This window comes from Drosophila teissieri, chromosome 2R (genome assembly GCF_016746235.2).
Source record: "Drosophila teissieri strain GT53w chromosome 2R, Prin_Dtei_1.1, whole genome shotgun sequence".
NCBI classification, from domain to species: domain Eukaryota; kingdom Metazoa; phylum Arthropoda; class Insecta; order Diptera; family Drosophilidae; genus Drosophila; species Drosophila teissieri.
Genome location: NC_053030.1, coordinates 9,309,486 through 9,331,927, shown reverse-complemented (window position 1 = coordinate 9,331,927; position 22,442 = coordinate 9,309,486). Strand labels below are relative to the sequence as shown.

General features: G+C 45.0%; 1 protein-coding gene across 3 annotated transcripts in view; it reads right to left on the bottom strand.

Moving 5' to 3' along the window:
• Positions 1–125: 125 nt before the first annotated feature.
• LOC122615085 overlaps positions 126–22,442 on the bottom strand; it is a 44,330-nt gene continuing 22,013 nt past the window's right edge. The window contains exons 1-7 of one of the 3 annotated variants that reach the window (XM_043789964.1): positions 17,269–17,955; positions 6,506–8,109; positions 5,737–6,447; positions 5,561–5,668; positions 2,470–5,498; positions 2,177–2,403; positions 126–2,113 (exon numbers count right to left, since the gene is read on the bottom strand). In XM_043789964.1, the coding sequence (XP_043645899.1) occupies positions 126–2,113; positions 2,177–2,403; positions 2,470–5,498; positions 5,561–5,668; positions 5,737–6,447; positions 6,506–8,062 (7,620 nt within the window). In that variant the 5' untranslated portion in view covers positions 8,063–8,109; positions 17,269–17,955. Of the gene's footprint in view, positions 2,114–2,176; positions 2,404–2,469; positions 5,499–5,560; positions 5,669–5,736; positions 6,448–6,505; positions 8,110–11,489; positions 11,676–17,268; positions 17,956–22,442 lie in introns of those variants that run through there. The other 2 variants (XM_043789965.1, XM_043789963.1) reach the window with 2 other exon arrangements.

Genomic DNA, 22,442 nt, shown 5'->3' with positions numbered 1-22,442 from the left:
TTGGAGGTGGTTTGGTCATGGCGGCCCTCGATCCTGGAATTGTAGATGCCGTACTGACTGGTGTCCAGGTGGTAGACCGCGGGATACTGATAACCTCAGCTGGGCTGCAGCATGTACATGTACTGTCAGTTGCTTGCCGCTGCTGAAGCAGCCACGGGAACGGCCACGGGAACAGGCAGCTCCTGGCCAGAACGAGCCCGCTTCTCGCCACTGCTTTCCGGTGGATTATCGCTTTCCTCGCCCGTACTGCTAAAACTGCCCGGTAAACGACGCTTCAGGCTATTGTTCAGGCCATTAGCCACCGTTTCATCCTCGGACATTGAGCTGGCTCGCTTGGGTGTGTTCCCAGCACTGTCGTTGTCCAGCGAAGCTATAGCCGAGGCAATGGCGGCACTAAAGCCATCCTCGGACGCACTATCCTGCGAGACGGGACCTGTTGCATCCTGGGCCAACTGCATCATGCCAGAGGGAGTGGTGTAGCTACTGAGCTTACTAGGATCCTTCTCCAGCAGTTTCTGGGCCAGCAGCTTGAGTGATATCAACGAGTTTTCACAGTCGCTTGTATCGATTTCAGTGAGACTAATGCCTGCACGTTCAATTTCTGCATAGGTTCCAAAGGGCAACTTCTGCAGGCATTCCAGCTTCTGAACATGCGTCTTAGAGCGCAAATGCTTGGCCAAATGCCCATGGATGCGGAACGCGATCTTGCAGTCGGTGCACTCAAAGGGTCGCGGGTTCGAGGTGGTTGGCACACCAAAAGTCGACGTCATCATAACCTTGTTCTTGTGTGCTTCCGATCGCTCGTGCTTCTGCAGATGCCCTTGCGTGCGGAAGGATATGCTGCATGGCTCGCACTTGAACTTCCGCTCCATGTAGTGAATGTTCATGTGCAGGGTCAGCTGATGTTGCCGCTGGAACGTCTTGGCGCAGATGGTACAGGTGGGACGCGCATCGCCTGCTATGGGTGCTGGCGGCACTCCTCTGCCATACGATACATGCTGGAGATCGGCGCTCTTGCTAGTGGGAGTGGAGCTTTTGAAGCCATCTTCGCCCACAATCACAGTGCGCTGGGTGGGCTGAGTTGAGTTGGCAGTGGATGACGGCGGCACAGGTGCAGCGGATGTTGTAGTTATGGAAGTAGCCACAGATGCTGCTGGTGGTGCAGGCGGATTTCCAAGAACTCCACTAAAGTCATTGACATCCGGTTGCTGCACTGCAGCAGGCAGATTGGCATTGTGTGGCTCCGCGACATTAGGTTTCTCCTGATCCGCTTTGATCTCGTTCTCCTCGTTTTCTTCCTGGCCAATCTGAGCAGGAAGTGATGTTGGAATAACTGGAGCCAGTACAGGTGCACTACGAGGTGGTTCAGGGGCTTCTGGGGTCTTCACTTCGTGCACTTCGATGCTAGGAACCTCATTTACACTCATGACGGGCCTGCTGTTGGTGGTAAAGAGAGTGCTACTACTGCTGATTACAGGGGACGCCGCTGTGTATAAAGTGTTGATCAGATAGCTGCGGCTAAACTGACTCTGCTTTATCTTGGCTTGATGCAGCGCATGCTCCTTTATGTAGGTCTGTAGTTGAACATCCTCACCCTCCGCCTCGTGCTTGGCCTGTTCTTCCATTTCGGCAGATATCCGCACTTTGTCCGAAACCGAGATCAGAGTCTTCATGAAACCGCTTTCGTTGCCGGAGGTGCCGAAGATAACATCGTGCATCTGTTGGGCCTGCGATTTGGGAAGATCATGGGCGGGCTGCGAAACAGGCGAGGGGGAAATTGATAGGATGGAGCCGCGCGGCTTAGTGAGATCCATGGGAGCACTCTCCTCGCTGGCCACACTACGTTTCGGTTTGGACTCCTCCGGGTTGGAGTAATACTGTTCCTGCTTCTGGTAGTCGAAAGGTGGCTTAGGCGAAGTGAAGGAGCACACTAATCTCTTAGGCTGCGAGCCCGAAGAGCCAATGCTGTTGGCAGGACTAGCCGCTGGTAGAGGTGTATCCTGCAACTGCGGATAGGGCGATACGCTCTGCGGAATTGGCGGCGTCATTGATAACGAGAGCAGACCTCTGGCAGCTTCGTGCTCTTTTAGTCGGGACTTGGACTCATCCGTATCTGTGAAAAGATTTCAATGAATCAGCAATTTGGCCAAAAAAGTGTATATAAATTTTCTCTTACCACTACTCTCAGATTCGTTATCACTGTAGTCATCGGAATCAGATTCCCCAGCCATCGATGATGTGCGTCCACCTGCCGAAGTGGATGACTGCTGGTCAAAGTCCATATCTACATCCAAGAACTCGCTGTCGGGTGGCATTGGTCCCGGATTTATACCCAGTTCAATGCACTTCTTAAAGTGAGTTTTTGATTGCATGTGCTTGGTCAGGTTTCCTTTGGTCTTGAAACTGTGGAATAGAACAAAGTTTCTAATAAGTAATCTTTGAAGAACACCAAAAATGCTATAAACTAACCTGAAGTTGCAATGGCTGCATGTGAATGGCCTCACATCCGTGTGAGTGCGAATATGCTTCTTGAGCATCGACGGCTTTTTGCAGCGAATTCCGCACTCGGAGCACACATATCTTCCCCTTCCTCGGCCCCGGATATACGTGTAATCCTCATGAGACTCGTAGCCACCCACCAGGGGCTGCCCAGACGGACTTGTCTCCAACTTTTTGGCCTGCGCCTCCTCATTCGCCTTGGCCGCCACGTTGGCCTCACTGAGCGCGGCAATCGTGACAGTGGGTGGGGTCTTTAGGGGTCCTTGATAGAAAGCACTGCTGGCGGAGGACGTCGAGGGGGAGGACACGATTTGCTGCGAAGCGACTAAATTGTAACTAAGTTTTCCCGATCCAGCCATAGCGGTGGAGCTGCCATTTCCCAACATCCTTTGACGGGAGTCGTAGAGAGCCATAACTTGCTTTAGTTTGAATCCAAGTGGATGTGGCTGGTTCTCCTCGCACACCTGCCACACGCTATACATCGAAAGTTTGTGCATTCCCGCGACATACGAAGGCTGTGGGCAGTTCACCGTACAGTAAAACATCTTTGTGCTGCATTTGAGGCCGAGATACGTGTAGGCATGTCCGTTGAGATACAGTTGCACACAGGATTTGGACGGCCTGGGGGTCTCCGGCGAGATCAGCGGCAATGTATTGGCTGTCGGTGTAATGCCATGATGGCGTTTAGGAGTGAAGGTACCAGGTTTCAGTGGCAAACTAGTGGGCCGCAGAAACTTGGACTTAGCCGATGCTGAGGAACTGGCTACGGGACTGGCCTCTTCGGCGGGGTTTCCGTTAGGGGTATCAACATGTAGTGGTGTCAGTGGCAACTCTTGCGGTTTCCCAGCAATTACATTTTCCAGATTAAAGTGTCGCACTTCAGGTTCAGAGGTCTTCACATTATCCGCCATGCGTAGAAAGTTAAATGGAGCTTTCTTCGGTGTCTCCTTGCTGTTCCATTGCAGAGCCTGTCGCTGGGCAGGAGTTGGTGGCTGCCGACTGAATTCGCTTGGCACATTCTGAACTCCGCCAAATGGCGATAGGGCCTTCAGTTCACCGGATCCTCCTCCCAACAGCAGAGGGCTGGGTTGCTTTCGATTTGGACTGCGACCTCGACTAGAGGGAACTGGCAACTGTAGCTGCTGAGGTGGAGGCGGCAGTAGCGGCATTTGTGGTGTCAGACTACCGGGTCCTGGCATTCCAGGCACATGAGGTATTGGTGTTACTGGAGTGGTTTTATCTCCTCCGCTCATCGGAGGCAGCGTTAGCGGATTGAAGGCAGTTATCGAATTAATGGGCGGAAATTGAAAGTGCTGCGGACCTGAGCTAACGCCGAGAAGTCCACTGCCACTGACCAGTGCCATCAGCTTGCGCTCCTTACTGGAGGTTCCTGTTTCGTTGTTGACTTTGACTGAAACATCCTGGAAGCTTCCACCGGACAGCAACGGGGTTCTAATCATCTTGGGACTGTTGTCCAAGTCAGGGCACTCCGAAATGGGAATCATGCTGCCTCCCGAGGACGTGAATCTGCGCAATCGCTCCTCCTTGGAGGACTGCAACTCCGGCACACTATTACCGCTATTCTGATTATTAAAGGAAAAGTTGAAACTTGTCGGTTGCTGAGAGGAGGATGCAACCGCCAAATCGCTAGTCTTGATGCGTTTGGCGGGCTGAGCTTCAATCACGAATTGCCGATCCTCGTGCATTTTAGTTATTACCACAGAGTCCTGGGCCTTGCGTGGTGCACTTTGTTGAGCATAGTCCACTAAGGGAGTTTTTCCCAGCAATGGACCAGGCGATGGTAGAGGTGCATCCACAAAGCGGAGTGCTTCAATCTGGGGGGCAGGTGCTGTTGATGGAGCAGTGACTGTGGCTACAGAAGGAGCAGGGGCAGAAGCAGTTACAGTGGGAGCTGTTACCGTTGATGTCCTTGCTGGCGTCTGTGCCGCACTAAGGCGACTTAATACCAAACTGCTCCTTTTGGTTTTCAACTGCGACCAGGCCAACTTAGCCAGAGACAACGGATTCTTCGAGTTGGCCATGTGGCTCTTCAGCTCCGGTAGACTCAACGAGATAGAGTTGGAGCGGAAGGGCGAAGATGCTGGACTCATTGGGGCACTGGAGCTGGCATCCTGGCAGTAAGTGCTGTTGTGCAGCTTCAGATCGTCCGCACTGCGGAATTCGCTCGCACAGATGGGACACGAATAAACAGCATCATCGCCTTCGCCAATCGGCACGGCCAATCCTCGAGCATTAAGCAGTAGATTCTTGATTATCGAGTTATTCACCTGGGCAGGTGGTGGAGCAGTTTTGGAGCTACTAGCCGGATTGGTAGAAGTCGGTGGCAGGGAGTTGGTGGACAATGAGCTCACAGGAACAGTTACCAGAGTTGGTTTAGGCTTCGCTGATAAATTCAGAGGCATAACAGGCACTGCCGTCGTCGGTTGCTCAATTTTTGCTACTGGCGTGGCAGGATCCTGGCGATATTGCATCGTTTGCATGGGCAACGGGGAGGGCGGGGGCGGCAGTTGTTGCTGCTGCTTCACAGGCGTCGTCATCACTACCCCAGGCTTATAGGAATTCCTCTTAACCACCCCATTTGGAGGTTCTAGCTGTTGCTGTGGCTGTTGGCATTCCTGTTGCTGTTGCATGTACGTATAGTAGTTCTGTTGCTCAAGCTGCTGCTGCTGCTGCTGGGTTATCTGCTGTTGCTGTTGCTGCTGAAGCTGTTGTTGCTGCTTCTGGAAGATGGCCTGTGCCAAATTCGCTTTAGTCTCGCGCTCTGGCATCTGTGCATTAGTGTTGTGACTGTTGTTTGCATGCAATGCCGTCGGATTGCTCCCGTGTTGCGAAGCATTGTTGCTGTTGGCATTGTTGAAACTGCGGGAACGACTAAGTTGCTTGGGGTATTTCTTCTGCAGCAATATCTCCTTGTTTTCAACTATGGCTTCGTTTTGAGAGATCAACTTGGAAATGTGCTCCTGCACCTTGGCCACATTCTGAAAAGGATGAAGTCAATTTTAGCTTTGCAGTAAAAATAAATGTTTAGTGAAACACTCACTACTTGCTTGCCGCCACTTGAGCTGGCAAAACTGCTGAGATTGGCGGCGGGCGTGGGAGTGGCAGGTGCTGTTGCTACACTGGAAATCTGGCTATTGGCACGCACCAACTGTAAACAATATAAACATATAGATTACAATTAATCTCCTCATTGAAAAACAATCGTTCTTAACCAACCTGTTGCGGCGGGAGACTCGGAGGTTGTTGCATTGGCGGTGGCGGCTTGACCAACGGCGGGTGTGGCTGCTGCTGTTGCTGTTGCTGCTGCTGTGCCAGGTGGATTTGGAATTGCTGAATGGCTAACGCATGCTGGTGAATGGCAGCCGCAGTATCTTGGTTGTAGTAGGGAGGTTGCCCCAGGTAATACACCCCGCCAGGTGGCATGGCGGCCAGCAGTGATTGCTGTGCCAACAGGGATTGCTGCTGCTGCATTTGCAACTGGATCTGATGCGAGTTAATGTGGTGCTTCATCTTCATTTGCGTGCTTGGCGAAAGCGTGGGATGCGCCAGTGACGGCTGCTGCACCAGAGGAAGCTGAATGGACAGCTTTTGCTGCGCAAACTGGTGTTGCTGTTGCTGCTGCATCTGCAGCTGCTGCTGCTGTTGCTGCAACTCCTTACTGCTGCAGGAGTACAACGAGGCATTGTGGAACTTGGGCTTATATGGCTTGTAGTCGATCGACTGGCGATGCTGGGCAGTGGCCGAGTGGTGATTGTCCGCTGTGGTGGGTGGCAATGTTCCTGCGGCCGGCGAGCCGAGAGGCAATTGCTGCATGTAAGTGGGCAGCGGGGGCTGTTGGATGTATGCACTCTTGGCCGCAGACAGTGTGGAGGGTGAGGGTGTGGGCGAATTAATGGGCTCGTCGTAAGGCGAACCAGCGCGACTCGGCTGGAAAAAGTCAGGAATTACGTATGTTTCCGATAGGAATCTCAACTATTTAACTTACCAACTCTGAACTACTGTTGCTCAGCTCTGCATCCTGATCGGACAAACCATCGTCCGCATCGGCTGGCACTTCCAGGCCCCGAGCTCTGGCTGCATGCGATCTGGAGCGGCAATGTTTGTACAAGTTACTCTTCGTCTTGAAGGCAATGCCGCACGTGTCGCACGGATACGGCCGCTCGTTCGTGTGGGCCCGTATGTGCTTCTCCAGCACCGAGGGCTTGGCACAGATCAAGTTACAGTACGGACAAACGTATCGTCCGGACTTCTCGCATGCAGGATTTGGCGCTGCTCCACCTGGAATTCCAGGACTTGCCGTTGTTGGCTGCGTTATTTGCTGATGCTGCGCAAATGAGGCCGGTGACAGTGTGGCATGTGCGGCATGGTTGCTGTTGATGTTGCTGGTGCTGTTCGTGTTGCTGTTGGTGAGAGGCGTTCGCGTTCTTCCCGCCGCTTTGTAGCCACTATTGCTGATGATGCTCTCCTCATGACCAATGGCATTGACATGATTGCTATTTACAAAATTGGCACTGAATTCATGTGTTGCTACTGACGGCGGCAGCGGCTGTTGCTGCTGCTGCTGTTGCTGCACTTGCTGGTGGCTTTGCTGTTGGGTCATCAGATGGTGACCGTTGGCCAGCGGCGTTGTTGGTGGTGGTGGTGAAAGCGAACTGTTTGAGGACAGCGATGTGGTGCGAACAGCATCGCCGCTAGCTTGCAGTGCTCCGCCGCCATTCGTCGTGTTTCCGCTCTCCACCTCGGTGGTGCTGGCCAAACGTTTGAACTTCTTGTGGAGATAGCGTGAAATATTTGACCAATCCCCCAACGGAGCCTCATCGGTGGCGGGTGTGGCATTTACGGTGGTCTGCTGGCTGCCGATGATGCTCGAGTTGCTCATCGTGTTGGCCACGTTAGGAGCCACTGGCTCCTGGTTGCTGCTGACTGCTGCCATCTGTTGTAGCGTCATTTTGCTATCACTTAGACTTGCTTTATCTCTACTCTTAAATTCATAACTATTCTCACTAATACTATTATCACTGTGGTGGTTGTTGTTATTATTATTTGTGTTGTTATTATTATTATTATTGTTGCTGATGATGTGGTTCGCGCTGTCAGCAGTCGGCAGCGACACCTCGCCTAGCTTATCTCGTGAGCTTGCGCTGAGTTTGCTGCTGGTGCTGCTGTTGCCACTAGCAACATCTGTTGCTGCTGCCGCTGCTGCTGTTGCTGCCGCTTTAGAGGCTGTTAGTGTTGCTACTGTTGCTGTTGCTGTTGCAGTTGCTGATGCAGTTGCAGTTGCCTCTGTTGCTGCTGCCAATGCAACTGCTGCCGCGATGTTGGCCTTGTTGGTGGATCTCTGAGTGACTGTGGTTGCTGTTGCAGTTTCCCGATATGTCCGCTTCTTGGTTGGCGTTGCTGCTGTTGTTACTGCTGTGGTTGTTGCTGCTGCTGCTGCTGCCGCTGCTGCTGTGGCACGTCGCGTATTGTTCACTTTATTGGTCTTGTACTGTTTGCCTGCGGTTTTGTAATGCTTGGCCGTTGTGGTGGTTGCATTTTCCATATTATTATCGAATTTATTATCCTGTGACGTATTTGCAGTGGGCTCATCTATAGCAAAACGAGAAGAATAGAGGCAAAAAACGCAAATTAATTCAATGTGTTTCGCATAATTTAATTTAAATGGCAATGCTAATTGATACAGTCATGATAAGCCCATTTATACATTGATATTCCTGCTAGGTAATCCGGTAGAAATCAACAACATCTGGGAATTTGCAAAGCCTCGAATGATTATACATATATTTAATATCAGTTAATACATGCTTTACTAAACTTTCAGCTAATACACCCCTAGCTAATTTCCCCTAGCCGATGTACGAATGCGGTTTGCCTTTGGGTTTCCCAAGACGAGTTCCCTACCCATATCATATAGTATAGCTTTATTTCGAGCCCCATTATCAGCTCTAATTGGGGCTCAATCTTATCAACGCGTAGCCGAGAATGCCAGATACGGAGCACGCTAATTCTCTCCATGGCGATCAATCCGCCAGGTGAATCACAAGCTCGCGAATTCCTGTGCGCTATTGAAAATCAATTTCCCACTCTGTGAACGTGTCAACATCGATAAAGCACAGCACAGTGGCAAAAATATACGAATGCACACATATGTATTCGCCTTGTTTCTTTTATCAACTTTCTATTTTGAATTCCCAACTTAGCTGGGGTTCAGGCCCCACCTGCCGAAAACCAGACAGGCGGCCAAAAGATACAAAAATCCAAGAAAAGTGACAAGTGAAGTGTAATGACTGGTGTCACTGGCGTTCCGTTTGTTGTTGGGGGCTTCCTTATCACCGCTCGTGCACACATGTGCGCACTGTGACAACAGTGCGTATCAGTGCTATAAAGCTGCTGGCAGGCAGGTGAGATTAGCAATGGGATTATAAAGTGTTGCCAAATAGGAGGAGTGCGTACTTGAAGACTCCATTTGCTCCCATTAATTAAGGTTTCCGTTTTGAAAAACATTGTAGTCTTTAATAATTTCTCTGTTTTGTGTATGTCAAACGACCCAGAAATCTTTAAAAATCTTTACAATATGTCTCTGTCTCACTTTAGTTGGCAGTGTATGAGCACTGTGAGCTGCTGCTATTCATGTGAGCCCCACTGTCTGCATAGATGGTATTATATGACTGAGGACTGTCGGGCGATTAGTAAGCCGGGCAGTTCTCAAATCACAATCGCACACAGACTGAACAAAATAAGCACACTGGCAACCGAGTTGGGTCGCGTTAATTGACTCGACTGCGACTGTTTAGCATTCAGCGTTATTATTATACACATTATACGGCATTATGCGATCCCAGCGACTCTCGTCGCGTCCCAATGTTTACTCAATTTGTTATCAGCACGGCTGGCTATAAGGCTTTCGATCCGTGCGACCGCAAAAAAATAATGAAAAAAAAAGAAGACAAAAACTGCCCAAAAGTTCCATTGATAATGCCAAGCTCTACATATGTATATATAGAGGCGGTAAGTATTTTCGGTACGTGTGTTTGCCAGATTCATTATCAGTTATCAGTGGGGACTATCGTGCGCCTGAGTCAGAAGCAGAGCCCCGATAAGCGATCCCCGTTGTAAGCCAAGTGATTGCCAATTTGCGGAGTGCAGACGCGTTGACGTCAGTTATCCGATACGTACATAGATGTAGATTGTCAACTATCAGATTGTCAACTCATTGGGCAGTTAAGTGGTATTCGCTGGCGATTAGTGATTAGTGGTTCGGGGATCCAAATCCTAATTACATAATCACGTGTAGTAAATACATACATATGTGTATGCAGCACTCGAATTATTAATAACACGAGTGAGTGGGTCAATTACAAGGCGCCAACTGCGCCACAATTGAAATATGTGTGGCGATTACAAGGAATGTGTTGTTTCTTGCTAGAAAAACAAATGCGGAGCAGTCAGAATGAGCAATTTGACTAAATAAGCAGAACAAAGTTTAATAACAAAACGCCCAGCTCTGAAGGCAAGATTGAAGTACAGTCCAGAAAGTGTATTTCGAAATGATATTTACATTTGTGTTCATTCGCTGCGATAGAAACTACTGAAGTTCAACTGTACATAATCACGAAGTAAACCACATTATACAGCAGAAACTGGCGAAACTAATGCCATCAACAGTCTCGACAATATAATAAAGTCAAGCGGCTATAAAGGAGATAACCTAATCAGAAGTAGGCGCTTATAAAATTAAAGCAATTAAAATACAGCAGAATACCCATATGCGAGATACCAGTTACCAGATACCCAATGTGCAAACAAGAAGCGCAAAGTGCAGCGTGACGTTTAAAGATCGTTAGTTTACACCGTTTAGTGTATTGCCAGCCACGTAAATCCATTGGCCATAGTCGTCAATATCAATACGACGTTTTCTTTATCACGAACTTTTGTTTAACGATCGGGGGTTCTAATTACGCCTGTTTGCCAGCGTTTTGAGGCGTGAAAACGGCAAGTGAACGCGAAACACATGGGAACGTACTATATACATATATATGTATTTCAATATACAAACTGGAACTGCATTTGCATTGGCATTTTCATTTGCATGCACATTTTTATTGAGCCGGGCGAAATACAATTGCCCCTGTGCAAAGTGCAATAAATAATCGAATAGGGCTCGGTACACTGTTACAAAGTGTTTCTATTATAAACATCTAAAAGTTGGATGCAATTGGAAGTTCTTTTAACCAGGTTATTTCCTAGGTTATTAACACCCACTTTGGACCATCCACTTCATGAAGATCTCAACTAGATTAATCACAATATTAAATCATATTCATATTTGTCCAGAGAGTTTGTTTTTCGAATCATACGAAAAGTGCTGGCGTTAACATTGTTCCTGTGTAGAAAAGCCCGTTCTGTTGGCTGATAAGTTGCTGTTCATATTGAGCACACGCTATCTCGCCTACGTCACAAGTGCAATTCGCGATTGACTGAGTGACTGCCTGCATTCGAATTCAACATTATAATAAAACCAAAAACGAGACTATACATACATACTACATACATATGTAGAAACACCCACACCAGTGCGGCCAAATAATGAAAAATAAATAACAAAATCAACGAGGTGCGGCAACGGCGCCACAAAGTCCACACATCTGTCTGACGGTCAGTCTGTCAGTCTGCCAGTTCGTCACTCTGTCATTCGGTCATTCGCTCAATCCGCGCGATAACGACTACGTCATCGCAGAGCAAAAAGCCCTAAGCACTCGCCCACTTGGCAATTGTTTATAATTTATTAGCAAGCAGCGTTTTACAACGCTCGAGCAGAGCGAACAAAAATGCATATATATGTACATATAATACGTCAAAAATTCGCGGAAAAGATTCCGAAATTCCAGCGAACGGCGAAATGAGAAATGCAAAATGCGAAATGCCCGACAAAAACGACGAAACGGCACAAACGGTGAAGAGGAACATACCCAAGTTTAATTGTGACCACACGCATTTTTCCGCCTGTACCGCTCATTTGCATAGTTGGTTTTGGTGTTGTTGTTCGTTGGCGAAGCGCAACAATTGGAAGTGCACGGCGAGAAAAATCTGGCGGCGCGAATAGCAAGAAATCGAAAAGGCGACAATCGACAATCGACGACAACCGACGCGCCTGAAACATTTAAGGCAACTAGACGAGGCGACCAGCGAAATTCATTCAGAGTGTGCTCAGCGTGTGTGCTTGTGTGTGGTGTGTGCGAAAAGAAAACGAAGAAGCGACCGAACGGGGCAAAAACAACAAGTAAGAAGCCCAAAGCCGCACTAGTCGACTACAATATACCCTTGAACGGCAGTAACAGTTATTATTACTACATATTTATACGGGCAAAAAGTTTTGGATTTCTGCGATTTAGAATTCTGCATACAAATTTGTATTAGCAATAATATCAGTTTAGAAAAGCTATACTCGTAGAAAAGTCGGCATGCCCAATATTTTAACTGAAAGATTTTATAAAGATCTAAGAAGTCTATATCCCAAAATAATCGGTAGTTGAAATATTTCTAGTATTATAAATACGTATTTATTTATTTAAAGTAACATAGGTGGGTGGAAGGATTTCCTGATATAGGGCCTATTAATAAATATAATATTTAATATTCAGTTAAGAATTTCTTTCTAAATATCTTTTTTTATTACAAAAATGCAGTATACCCATGTAGTTATTCGGATACTGAGTGTTAAAGAGGCGCGACGTCAGCGCAGGCAGCAAAAAAAGTACAATAATCAAATAATTGCGGCAGCTTCGTCGTCGCCCCCCGCACACTCACACACACAAACATATGTGCTCTCAATCTCCTCACACACATTCGCAATTGTCAATCAAATGTAAGCACAGGGTCGCCACTTCTTTTTGTTCAGCTTTTGATTTTGCGGCAGCCACTGAGAAATGATCAAATCAAGCAAAAATTAAGACTCAACAAAATATAAAAAATTAAACAACAACAGGTGACGCGAAGTACGAAGCGAAATGAAACGAAACGAATCGAAATGAAAGACTGTCGCCAGCCAGTCAGACGTTGCTTTTGTTGTTGCAGTTGTTGTTATTTCCCCCTATTGTTGATTACGTACCCCACACACACACTCTCACACAAGTGCGCTCCGTAAAACACGCGCACGCACACAAACAAACGACCCCATCGTCGACCACATTCCCCCGCACAAATATGCGAAATTTTGCTGACTAAGGAAGGTCTGGGGAGCACCAGGCAGAAAAAAAGCAGCGGAAAGCAAAAAGAGGCTAAAAAGCACAGCGCGATAACAACAATAGCGTTTAAAACGTAGAAGCACAAAACGAAGCAACGGAAAAAGTGATAATAAAATAATAATTGCTACAGCGCACACCGATCGCGCGCAAGAGACAGAGAGAGAGAGCAGGCCAGAGTTGCCATATTAGCTTCAGCTGAGAGAGAAACCCCATTAGCAACCCCCACTCCATCCCCAATCCACTTATTCAGCACGATCTGCCCATCTGTGTTTCACCTTAACTTTTTTTTAGCTAAACTTCTCTTTTGTAGCTTTTTTGGGACACTCGTATGGGACATCATTTAGGACCTGGAATGTCATTTAAAGAACAAGTCTGGTTTTGTAAAATCCGAATACTCTAATTAATTATAGGAATTATTTATTATTATTAGACGGGTTCCCTAATTTATGTACAGGTAGTTCTTAGCTTTTTTTTGGGTCTAGCTACTTTTCAATGGGTAGCAGCACTGTTTGCCATGTGGCGACGAAGCCCCACAGAGCCAGTGCTACCCCGCTTCCCGCTCCCGCACCCAGCCTCTGGCGGTTCGCTCGCGAACATGACTAAGCCAAACAACTTGACAACACTGTCGGGGAATTGTTGCTGCTTTTGAGTCAATTCATAAGAAACGAGGAAACCCGCCGCCATATCGTTGTTGCTGCCGTATTTATTTACGTACATATGCCTGTATATGTATGTATATTTGTGAGTGCGCTAGTGTGCTGGCTTGAGCATGAATCAAGTTAAAAATTTTAATAATTTTACCCGATGTTGTGGTTGAAAACGAGTTTAGCTTGTTGAGCTTCAGTGTGTGTGTGTGTGTGTATTTCAGTGCGGCTACTTGTTTTCTTCGGTCTTCTTCTTCCTCCTAGTCGTCGTCTTTTTCTTCTTCTTACTGCAGCTTGGACACTGCCATAATATTTTACACTCATGCACACACACACATCCACACAAAGGCGAACAGAAGAGCTTGATAAGCGCTTTGGAAATTGTATGGTGAGGGTGAGGGGCAAGGGTAGGCGGCTGTGACGTACCCGTGTCTCACTGTTATTGTTGTTGCCCACTCAGCCGTGCTGAAGTGTTATAGGAAATCAAATTAAGGCGATTAAAGAGCGAGTGCATGCGCTCTCGAACGCAAGGAAAGAGAGAAAGACGATCGCTCTTGACCGAAGATAGAAGAGGACTACTTAAGTGGGGCATTCAAGAAGATTGATACCCTACCATCTATTATTTGCCTACATAACATTATCTAAACTTTAACATATACATGCAAATGTTTCGGTTTATCATTTTGACCAAAACATTTTTTGTAACATACCTTGTTTTAATATTTTACGTTTTCTATGTATAGGGAACTCTTTAAAATGTTGACTAATATGTATTATTTTATTTATACACGACTATAGCGTCCGCTCTTGTTAAACTTCTATAGAAAACGAATTAAACTATTTGTACAGTATTTGGATGCTAACCTAAGCCTCTTGTCAACCCATAGTGTCCAAGAACTGATAAGGCTGGGACAAAGACATCTTGCCTTTGAGCAGAACTTTGCCATTTGCTGATAAGTTTGAAAGCGATTCGAGCCAAGTTGGTAAACAGTTTCTTTTATTTATTTTTTAGGGGTTTCCAGTGCAGAATATTGATATACATAAACAAGCACAGCGCCAAACAGACGATATTTTATGCGAAATTGCGAAAACAATTCTCGAAAAGTTCTCTGACGTCCTTTGTCTAATCTGAAATACTTTTAGAGAAATAGATTGCGACTTTGGGGGCTTATCAATCGACTGGGCGTGGATTGTTTTGTGGAAAGTGAAAGGTCAAGGTACGGTTACGGAAATTGGTAAATAGATAAGAAATGTTGATGGAATTTTTGTTAGGTGTATACGCGTCTTTGCAGGAGATCCATTTCGTTTATCTTTCGACAAATGAGTAAGCAATACATAAAGCGATTTGCCGTACACAACTAAATTCTCGGCATATTATACACTTCTCACATTAGCACGGAAATTCCCAAATTTTCTTTGACGTCAGCAGAGAAAATTTGTAAAATTTCTCGAGAGTAGAAATCATGTTCGTTTCGTACTGAAATGTTTTCCGATTGCCAAGGTCCCTGGGCTTACATGTACGTAGGTGAAAATCTGTATAAACAAAATTGATTTTTGGCACAGCGTAACAAAACAGCTTAAACTATATAATTTAGCACTTTTTAGGCATTACCTTATAGACTTATAAATTTGTATGCGACAGCAGTTTCCATATATTTTTACTTAAATAAGGCGTTACATTTTGGAAAGATCTTTTTTTTTATACTATTAAAGACCAAAACTATTCGAAACCAAAATTATAAAATTTTCCAAATAAGTAAACATATATTTTCGAATAATATGATGATTATTGCTTGGGGGCGCGATAATCGTAAATATAAACTAAGTTCAAAGTAAATATCGAATTATTTCCTTCTCATTGCGAAATTTGTATGAGAATCCTTTTAAATATAGGAATTTGTGGCCAAAAAGTGTTAAATAATTGCCAGGCCAACACTTTTTTGTTTACACACAAAGCGAAACAGCAAAAGATCAAGAAAAGCAGACAGAAATCGTTCGATAATTTGTGTTTATTTTTATTTTCCACTGTCTTTGACTTTTGACTTTGCTTTGCTGGCTGATAGAATGTGATTTTCTCGATTTTCAATTTTGTTTTGGTGCGCCGCCTCGCTAGAAAAGTATTTTTAAATGCTCCAACTACGTAAGACGACATTCAAGTGTTTTATTTTAGACAGTAGACGGTATAGAGCCAACTAGTCGGCTATATATACACACATTGGCGTCTATATATCTGCATAAATATTTTTAGTTGCCTCTATTGGCCTTTTGCGTTAGCACATTTTTGTTAAATATTATCTATTTGTAGTTTGTTTTATGACAGCCAAATGGAAATCTCGAATCACTTCGATTATGCAATTTGGCGCAGCCCATAACGATCATAATTCAATTTCACCCCCCCATTAAATAAATCTGGAAACATTCTTGATATTTTAAATTTTATGGCGCCGTAAAAGAAAAATTGAAATTATTTGCTCACTGTCACGTTGTGCTTTGTATTTCGGGGCTAATTAAATTAAACTGTTTATAAATACTTCTGCTCTATCAAAGGCCACCAAAACAAACGATTAAAGAATGAAATCTCCAAATCGTGCATTCGAGCGCAAACAAAAATGTTTCCCAGCGCCGAGCCATCAAAATAATTTTTCACAAATTGTGTGCGTTGTTCTTTCTTGAAACTTTTTTCTTTTTTTTTTCTTTCTGCTTGTCTTGGCGTTTTGGCATTTGAAGGACGGAAATACGTTGGCGGCGTTGTGAATTTTTGCATATTAGCAAAAAGTGAGAAAAAGAAATAGCCATAAATACAGCAATTTTGATAAATTCAAAGCGCTTACGTAGGCAACTCAGGGGCTATGCGAATGATTCGATTCAATTCAATTCGATTCGAATCGAAACGAGACGATAAAATGTATGCACAGGCATGCGCATTGGGCGTGAAAAAAATGGTAACAGATTTCCAGACTCGGACCCAAAGTATCTGAATATGTATCCGTAACTGTGGCTGTGGCTGTGACTGTGAGTGCGGAGTATCTGTTGCGCTGTAGCTCTGTTGTCAAGGTCATGACTGCTCTTTAGGGGTTGCCCCGTCGATAAACATGTGTCGTCATTCCCCAGGCGGCAGGGCATTCCTCATAACTCACAAGCGGCACACAGGCAGCAAAGGCGGAACGTATTATAACTGTTGCATGTTTAATTGTTCGCAAAACACTTGAGAGCAGTCCTAAGACCCCGAGATATGTGTACAGTGAAACTCCGGCGTAGGAAACCTAAATCTTCTGTGCTTCGAATTTGACAAACTGATTTCTGAGTGAGCTAGCATATATTACCTGAAGTTACGAGGATTGTGTTGTTAAGGACTTTCTAAGACCCTCTAAAGATTTATTGTTTCTGTACCCTAGTTTTGCCTTCTTCCCATAGACTCTGTGGCATATTTTGTAAAGATTTCAAGGGGAATAGAGGTGTTGCAGCTTGCAACACATTGGTGTCGTGCTAGAAGTTTCCACTGTGGCAGCAGGAATAGCTATTTCGTCTGAACGCCCCGTGGTGCAGTCTTAAGTGGATTTCCACCTTAAGTTGCATTAGTATCGATGTTGTTGCTGCGCACGTTGCACATAGTAGATGTGGTTGTTGTTGCTGCCGTCGCTGCTGGCGTGTCAATGACGTTGCAAGCCTTTTGTTTGTCTTTCTACCTAGCCAGGTATCCTGGCGCCGGCTTAATTTACGAAAAGGTAAAGGTAAACGGCAGGTAAAACGCCTCAAAGTAGTTCAAGTCCAATCAGCATGCTCTCCCGCTCCCTCACGCACACAGGCCGAGACCAGCCGAGGCACCTTTACCCACACCAATGCAGATATTATCCACTCACCCGCACACGTTGCTGTTCTTGTTGCTGTAGAAACTAACACTAATCTGAGAGATATTGCGGCCCGGCCGCGGGGTTGCCCAGATTTGAGTGTTGTTTTTGTGTTGCTTCTCCTTCGGTATTGTATTCTGTAGAGGGGGGTGGGGGTGCGGGGGATCGCTCTTTCGACTTTTGTTTATTTTGAATTTTCACAGTTTTTCTTGGAATTCCTTCCACACTCGCTCACTCACTCGCACGCACTTACTCACTCGCTCTCTTTTCTATTTCCTTTTCTTTTTAAGAGAGATACTTTGAAATTTGCACTTTGACTCCGTGCGTGTTTTCGTATACTATTTTCGCTTTTGCACCACAGCTAATTAGCATATTATGACATTCATTTCGCTGTAACCTCTTCCTCTTCGTTGCTCTCGCTGTGCACTCTTCTGCGCGCTATGATCTAATTTGATTAATACAAAACTTGTTGTGGCGGCTGCACTCGCACTTCTCGCCCACATACACTATTATATACACACATGCACACAAGTATGCTGGGCACAGACACACGCGCGTATGTTCCGTTCTTTTGTGGTTTCTTTTCTGCCTTTTGTTTATGTTGGGCTGCGTTGTTGTTTATTCCGACTTGTTCGAATTCATTGCACCGCCGAAACGAAATAGCCACGCCGCACCGAACAAGCGAACAACCACACCGAACGACGAAAGATCGAAGAATGGCGGGCCTCGACTGTTTTTTTTCGCCGCCGACGCCGGCAGCGACGCGGGCAGCGCAGCAGGCAGCCACGCTTAACCCTTGGGCGACCGAATGTGTAGATTTTCAACGAGCTGCATAAATCAGGTGCTCACTCTCCTTTGATCATCATCCTAAAGTTCTAACTCGGATATCAGGGTTCTATTTTTTAAACTGGTATCTAAATAGTCGATTGCTTTAAAGTTCAATTTTCATTAAGAAAATAAATTTATATTTACATATGCATTTCAGATCCAGATTAGATGTTTTGTTCAAACTCCAGTTTTATAATCAAAAGATAAGCAATCAAAACCATTTAAGACATTCCCATAGAAAGCAATATTATCATTAATTTAATCTTTATGACGTTGTCCGGAGATAAAATATAAATTTTTTTTAGCAGTGCCTTAACTACATATGTAGGTTTTAAGTCAAAGATAAATGTCTATATAATCATAATAGCACAATTTCTCAATCATTTGGCATTAGGAAATACAAGAAAATGGGACTCCTATTACATATAAACATTGTTATTATATTATACTATTATATACACCTTCAAGGGTTAATTAAACCGATCAACTGTTTCTCTCAATCAAACGTCACAGTGTGGGCAAATATTTGTGGATCAATTCGCGCACTGCACCCAAGATCACAATTTATTATAGCCATTAGGTATTTATGCTCAATGGCTAGCATATGGTTTTCCGTTTACATTATTCCGTTGCATCATTCAACGGTTGGTTAACTTACCCCACAACGCCTGAACCGCCCCTGGGCGAGTGATTAACAATAACCGGCAAGAACAAGAACAACAAAGAGAGAAACAGAACACAACAAGAACAACAAGTGAACTGGCGTCGCCAAGTCGTCGGCGTCACTGTGCCTGTGTGAGTAAGTGTGTGTGAGAGCGAGACTGTTGCGTCTGTAGTGTTTTGAGGGCCTGCCATCTCTTTTCGACCAAAGTGATTTTCGCGCCAGCAGACATATGGCGCTGTTGCGCTCTCTTTCCACGAAATGAGCAAAATCACTTTCCTCCTCCTACTCTCCTGCTGCTTCTTCTTGAAATACCCTGTACTCGCAAGGTATGCTAATTGATATAAAGCTGAAATCCATCACAGGACAAACATTTCGCCAAATATGATATTGGCTCAATGTGATGTTAAAATAAATCCAACCTTTTTGATATTGGTGATAATAGAAAAGTGACTTTTAGAGGGTATTTTCTCGGCGACTGCTCCCTATATACCATTCTTTCTGGTTTTTGTTGTACTTCGCTGCGTATTTTTCTGCCGCGAGGGAAGCCCGCCCGCAAAATGTGCTATTGTTATTGTTGCTCTTGCTTTTGTTAAATAAAACCAAAATAGCAAAAAAAAAACAGAAAAAAGAAGAAGAACGCATAAAGTGAGCGCCGCGTTCTTGGCTTATTAGATCAATTGGTTTTGCACTTTTTGCCTCCGTACTGTTGCGCTGCCTTTTTGTGGGGTTTATTTATACAATTTATATTCTATTTCCCCCGCTCTGCGCAATTTTCAGCGTACAGTTTTTGTTTGCTAATTTATAGAGGAAGATTGTTTTTGGGTTGGGCACTTGCAAAGCGCGAGGTTCCATATTGATCTCGGCTCTATAGGTGTCACATTCAATTAACAGCAATTATTTTGGAGTAGTTTGAATATTAATTTCCAATATATGTACACTGAAGAAAAATGTATTATTTTAGGATTATTAAGCCCCTCATATATAATAATTGGTTAAAATGTATAAATGAAAAAGGGAATTTACCAAAAGTGCACCCATTGAACTGTTAATAAAATCAGTTCGATATGGATATTAAATTGTGGCAGCCGTAAAAACGTTTCATAAATCACTTTCCCCTTTCCCACAGCCATTAAAAATCCATCTACGATAAGGACAGCGAATTGGCCAAAGAGCTTGGCAACAACAATGGTATCAGAAACACGAAAAGTCCCCCGAAGTCTGAAACTTTCTGTGCCAAATCGAACGGAAGCGATTCGATAAGAACTATCACACACAAGCGCTCTCAATATGGAAAATCCATCATACGTATGTATATATGTACATATGTACATATGTATGTATATATTCCATTCCATAGGAATAGTTTTCGATGTGTGCTCAGATGTACATTTATTTGGACAGTTGACGTACGATAACGCTCAGCACTTGGTCGCCGATGATATCACGAAGAAAGGTAAACAATCTAATCAATAAACACAATCAAGCGAGGACGAGTGGAACGCACTCATCTATTAGAGCCACACGTATGTACATACATACGGATGTATACACGTAGACAAGTCTGCATACGCCTAGAAATGTACACGGCAAGAAATTGGTCATGACAATGACCAATCAAGCTTGAGCTCATCCTGTGACATCAGCATTATATTTTGAAACATCACGAAATGGTTTTCCTATCGTGCAATAGACTTTTGATAAGATTATGATGGTTTTGATAGTGACAATAAATGAACTGATCTGTTCAGTAAATCTATTTGATTCCGTTTTCGCAGTTTCCACTTAGTCCTTTTCGGTAACATTGTATTATATGAACATATATGTAAATAGAACTGAAGAACTGTATTACTATGGCAATGACTTGCCTTGTATCTAAAGTATTTCTAGGTGCATGCATTCGGCATCCGTATCTGTGTAATACCAGTTGTTGGTACTCGTGGTCGAACTCGTACGATTAATCGAACAGGCGACGCTGCCACATGCACGCGACGATTGATTACAGCAATAAAACGTCTATCGCATCGATTGATTTAAAAATATAAACCCACACACACACACATACACACTCTCAGTCACTCGAAGCCATCGCAAATGATCGGCAATTGGGCTGCACGGCAACAATTAACCGGGCATCTGTGTCGGTGTATCTGTGTGTCTGTGCGCGTTGCTGCGCGCCCGTGGTAGTGGCAAGTATCTGCGAGTCTGGCAAACATAAATAGGCACAAGTGGCCGGCCCCAAAAGTGCAGCACAGGCAACAGTACCAAACCAAGAACAACACCCAGCGTACGTCGCCCCCGATGGGTTCTTACTCATTCACGCATTGGGTAATCGATACACTCGCAGACACACATGGAGAAACGCTGCTCAGCCGCCAAATGAAACCATTAAGCGCTACATAAAGCAGTCCACGTCGGGGAAGTCGGGGCCTTTCGGGTGTCCAGGGGGGTGCGGTGGGGCAAGGAGAGCGGCTGGGGCGACGCTGGAAACATTGCAACCAGAAGCTACGATCGCCAGTGCCGCCAAAGTGGCGACAGTGCCACACAGGCAGAAAAAGTTGCACTTCAACTAATACTTCAATTGTATTAACGATTTCTTGAAAACAATAGATACATAAGTACCTAGATACAAACATAGATAGTATATTATATAGCTAATCTAAAGCAGCTATTTAGACTGTTGATGTGTAAAAAGATACATATTTATGTAAGTATCTTCGTAGCCATTTATACCTAGTTTAAGCGATCACACTAAAATCAATCAGTACAGGACTTTTTCTCAGTGCACCTCTGGCTCCAAACTCCGGCGCAGACAGACAACGCAAACAATCAGAGAGCTGGGCAGCAGCAACAACAACACGGCAGCACACAACACGGCGACGTGATCATGTCTGGCCCGTTCAGCAGTTCAGCCGTTCAGCCGTTCAGCAAATGTTGGCGACGTCGCCGTTGCCGTCGCCGCTCGGCGGCTCCAACTTTGTTATTATTACCGCTCGTGCACATGCCCCCAACTGCCCACGATTCGATGTTGCCGCTCCGCTGTCCGCAGAGCAAACAGGTTTGACCATTCACTTGAACCGCTTTTGGGAGTCGCCAGCCGGAGGAGGAGGCTCCTCCACACGGTGGGGCAGCTTAGGGGGGAGAGGGACAGTGCCAGGGGAGTTCCAGGGGGGGAGTGGGTTTAGGTTGATTGTCTTCGTCATCGACATTAAACGTAATCAATAGAGCGAACGTCTTTAATTGAGCATCGGTAACGTGCGAGAGACAAAAGCGAAGCGACAATCAAAACTAATTGAATGCACAGTGCAAAAAAGAGCCATTTTGAGATAAACGACGCAGGATTGATTGCCATTGGCAGAGATCACGGAGAAAAATATATATCATTTTATACACAAGGGCACTTATCAGGAATTTTATAGTTTCTAGTTTATCTATCTAAATCTATCTAGATCTATTTATCTAAAAGCCAGTAATATTTTTGTCTAAACTAAAATTAAGAGTTATAAAGTTGCAAACCTCAATACTATTTAATAGATTTAAATTCAAGGAATACTTATGGCATACTTATATATATGACATGTTATTATTGTTCAAGTGCATGTATATTAAGTTGCCCAATTCTTACTGTGCAGCATTAATAAGTAGCTTATCCTAAACCGATTTCCGTTCCACATATAATTGCACGGCACATAACAAC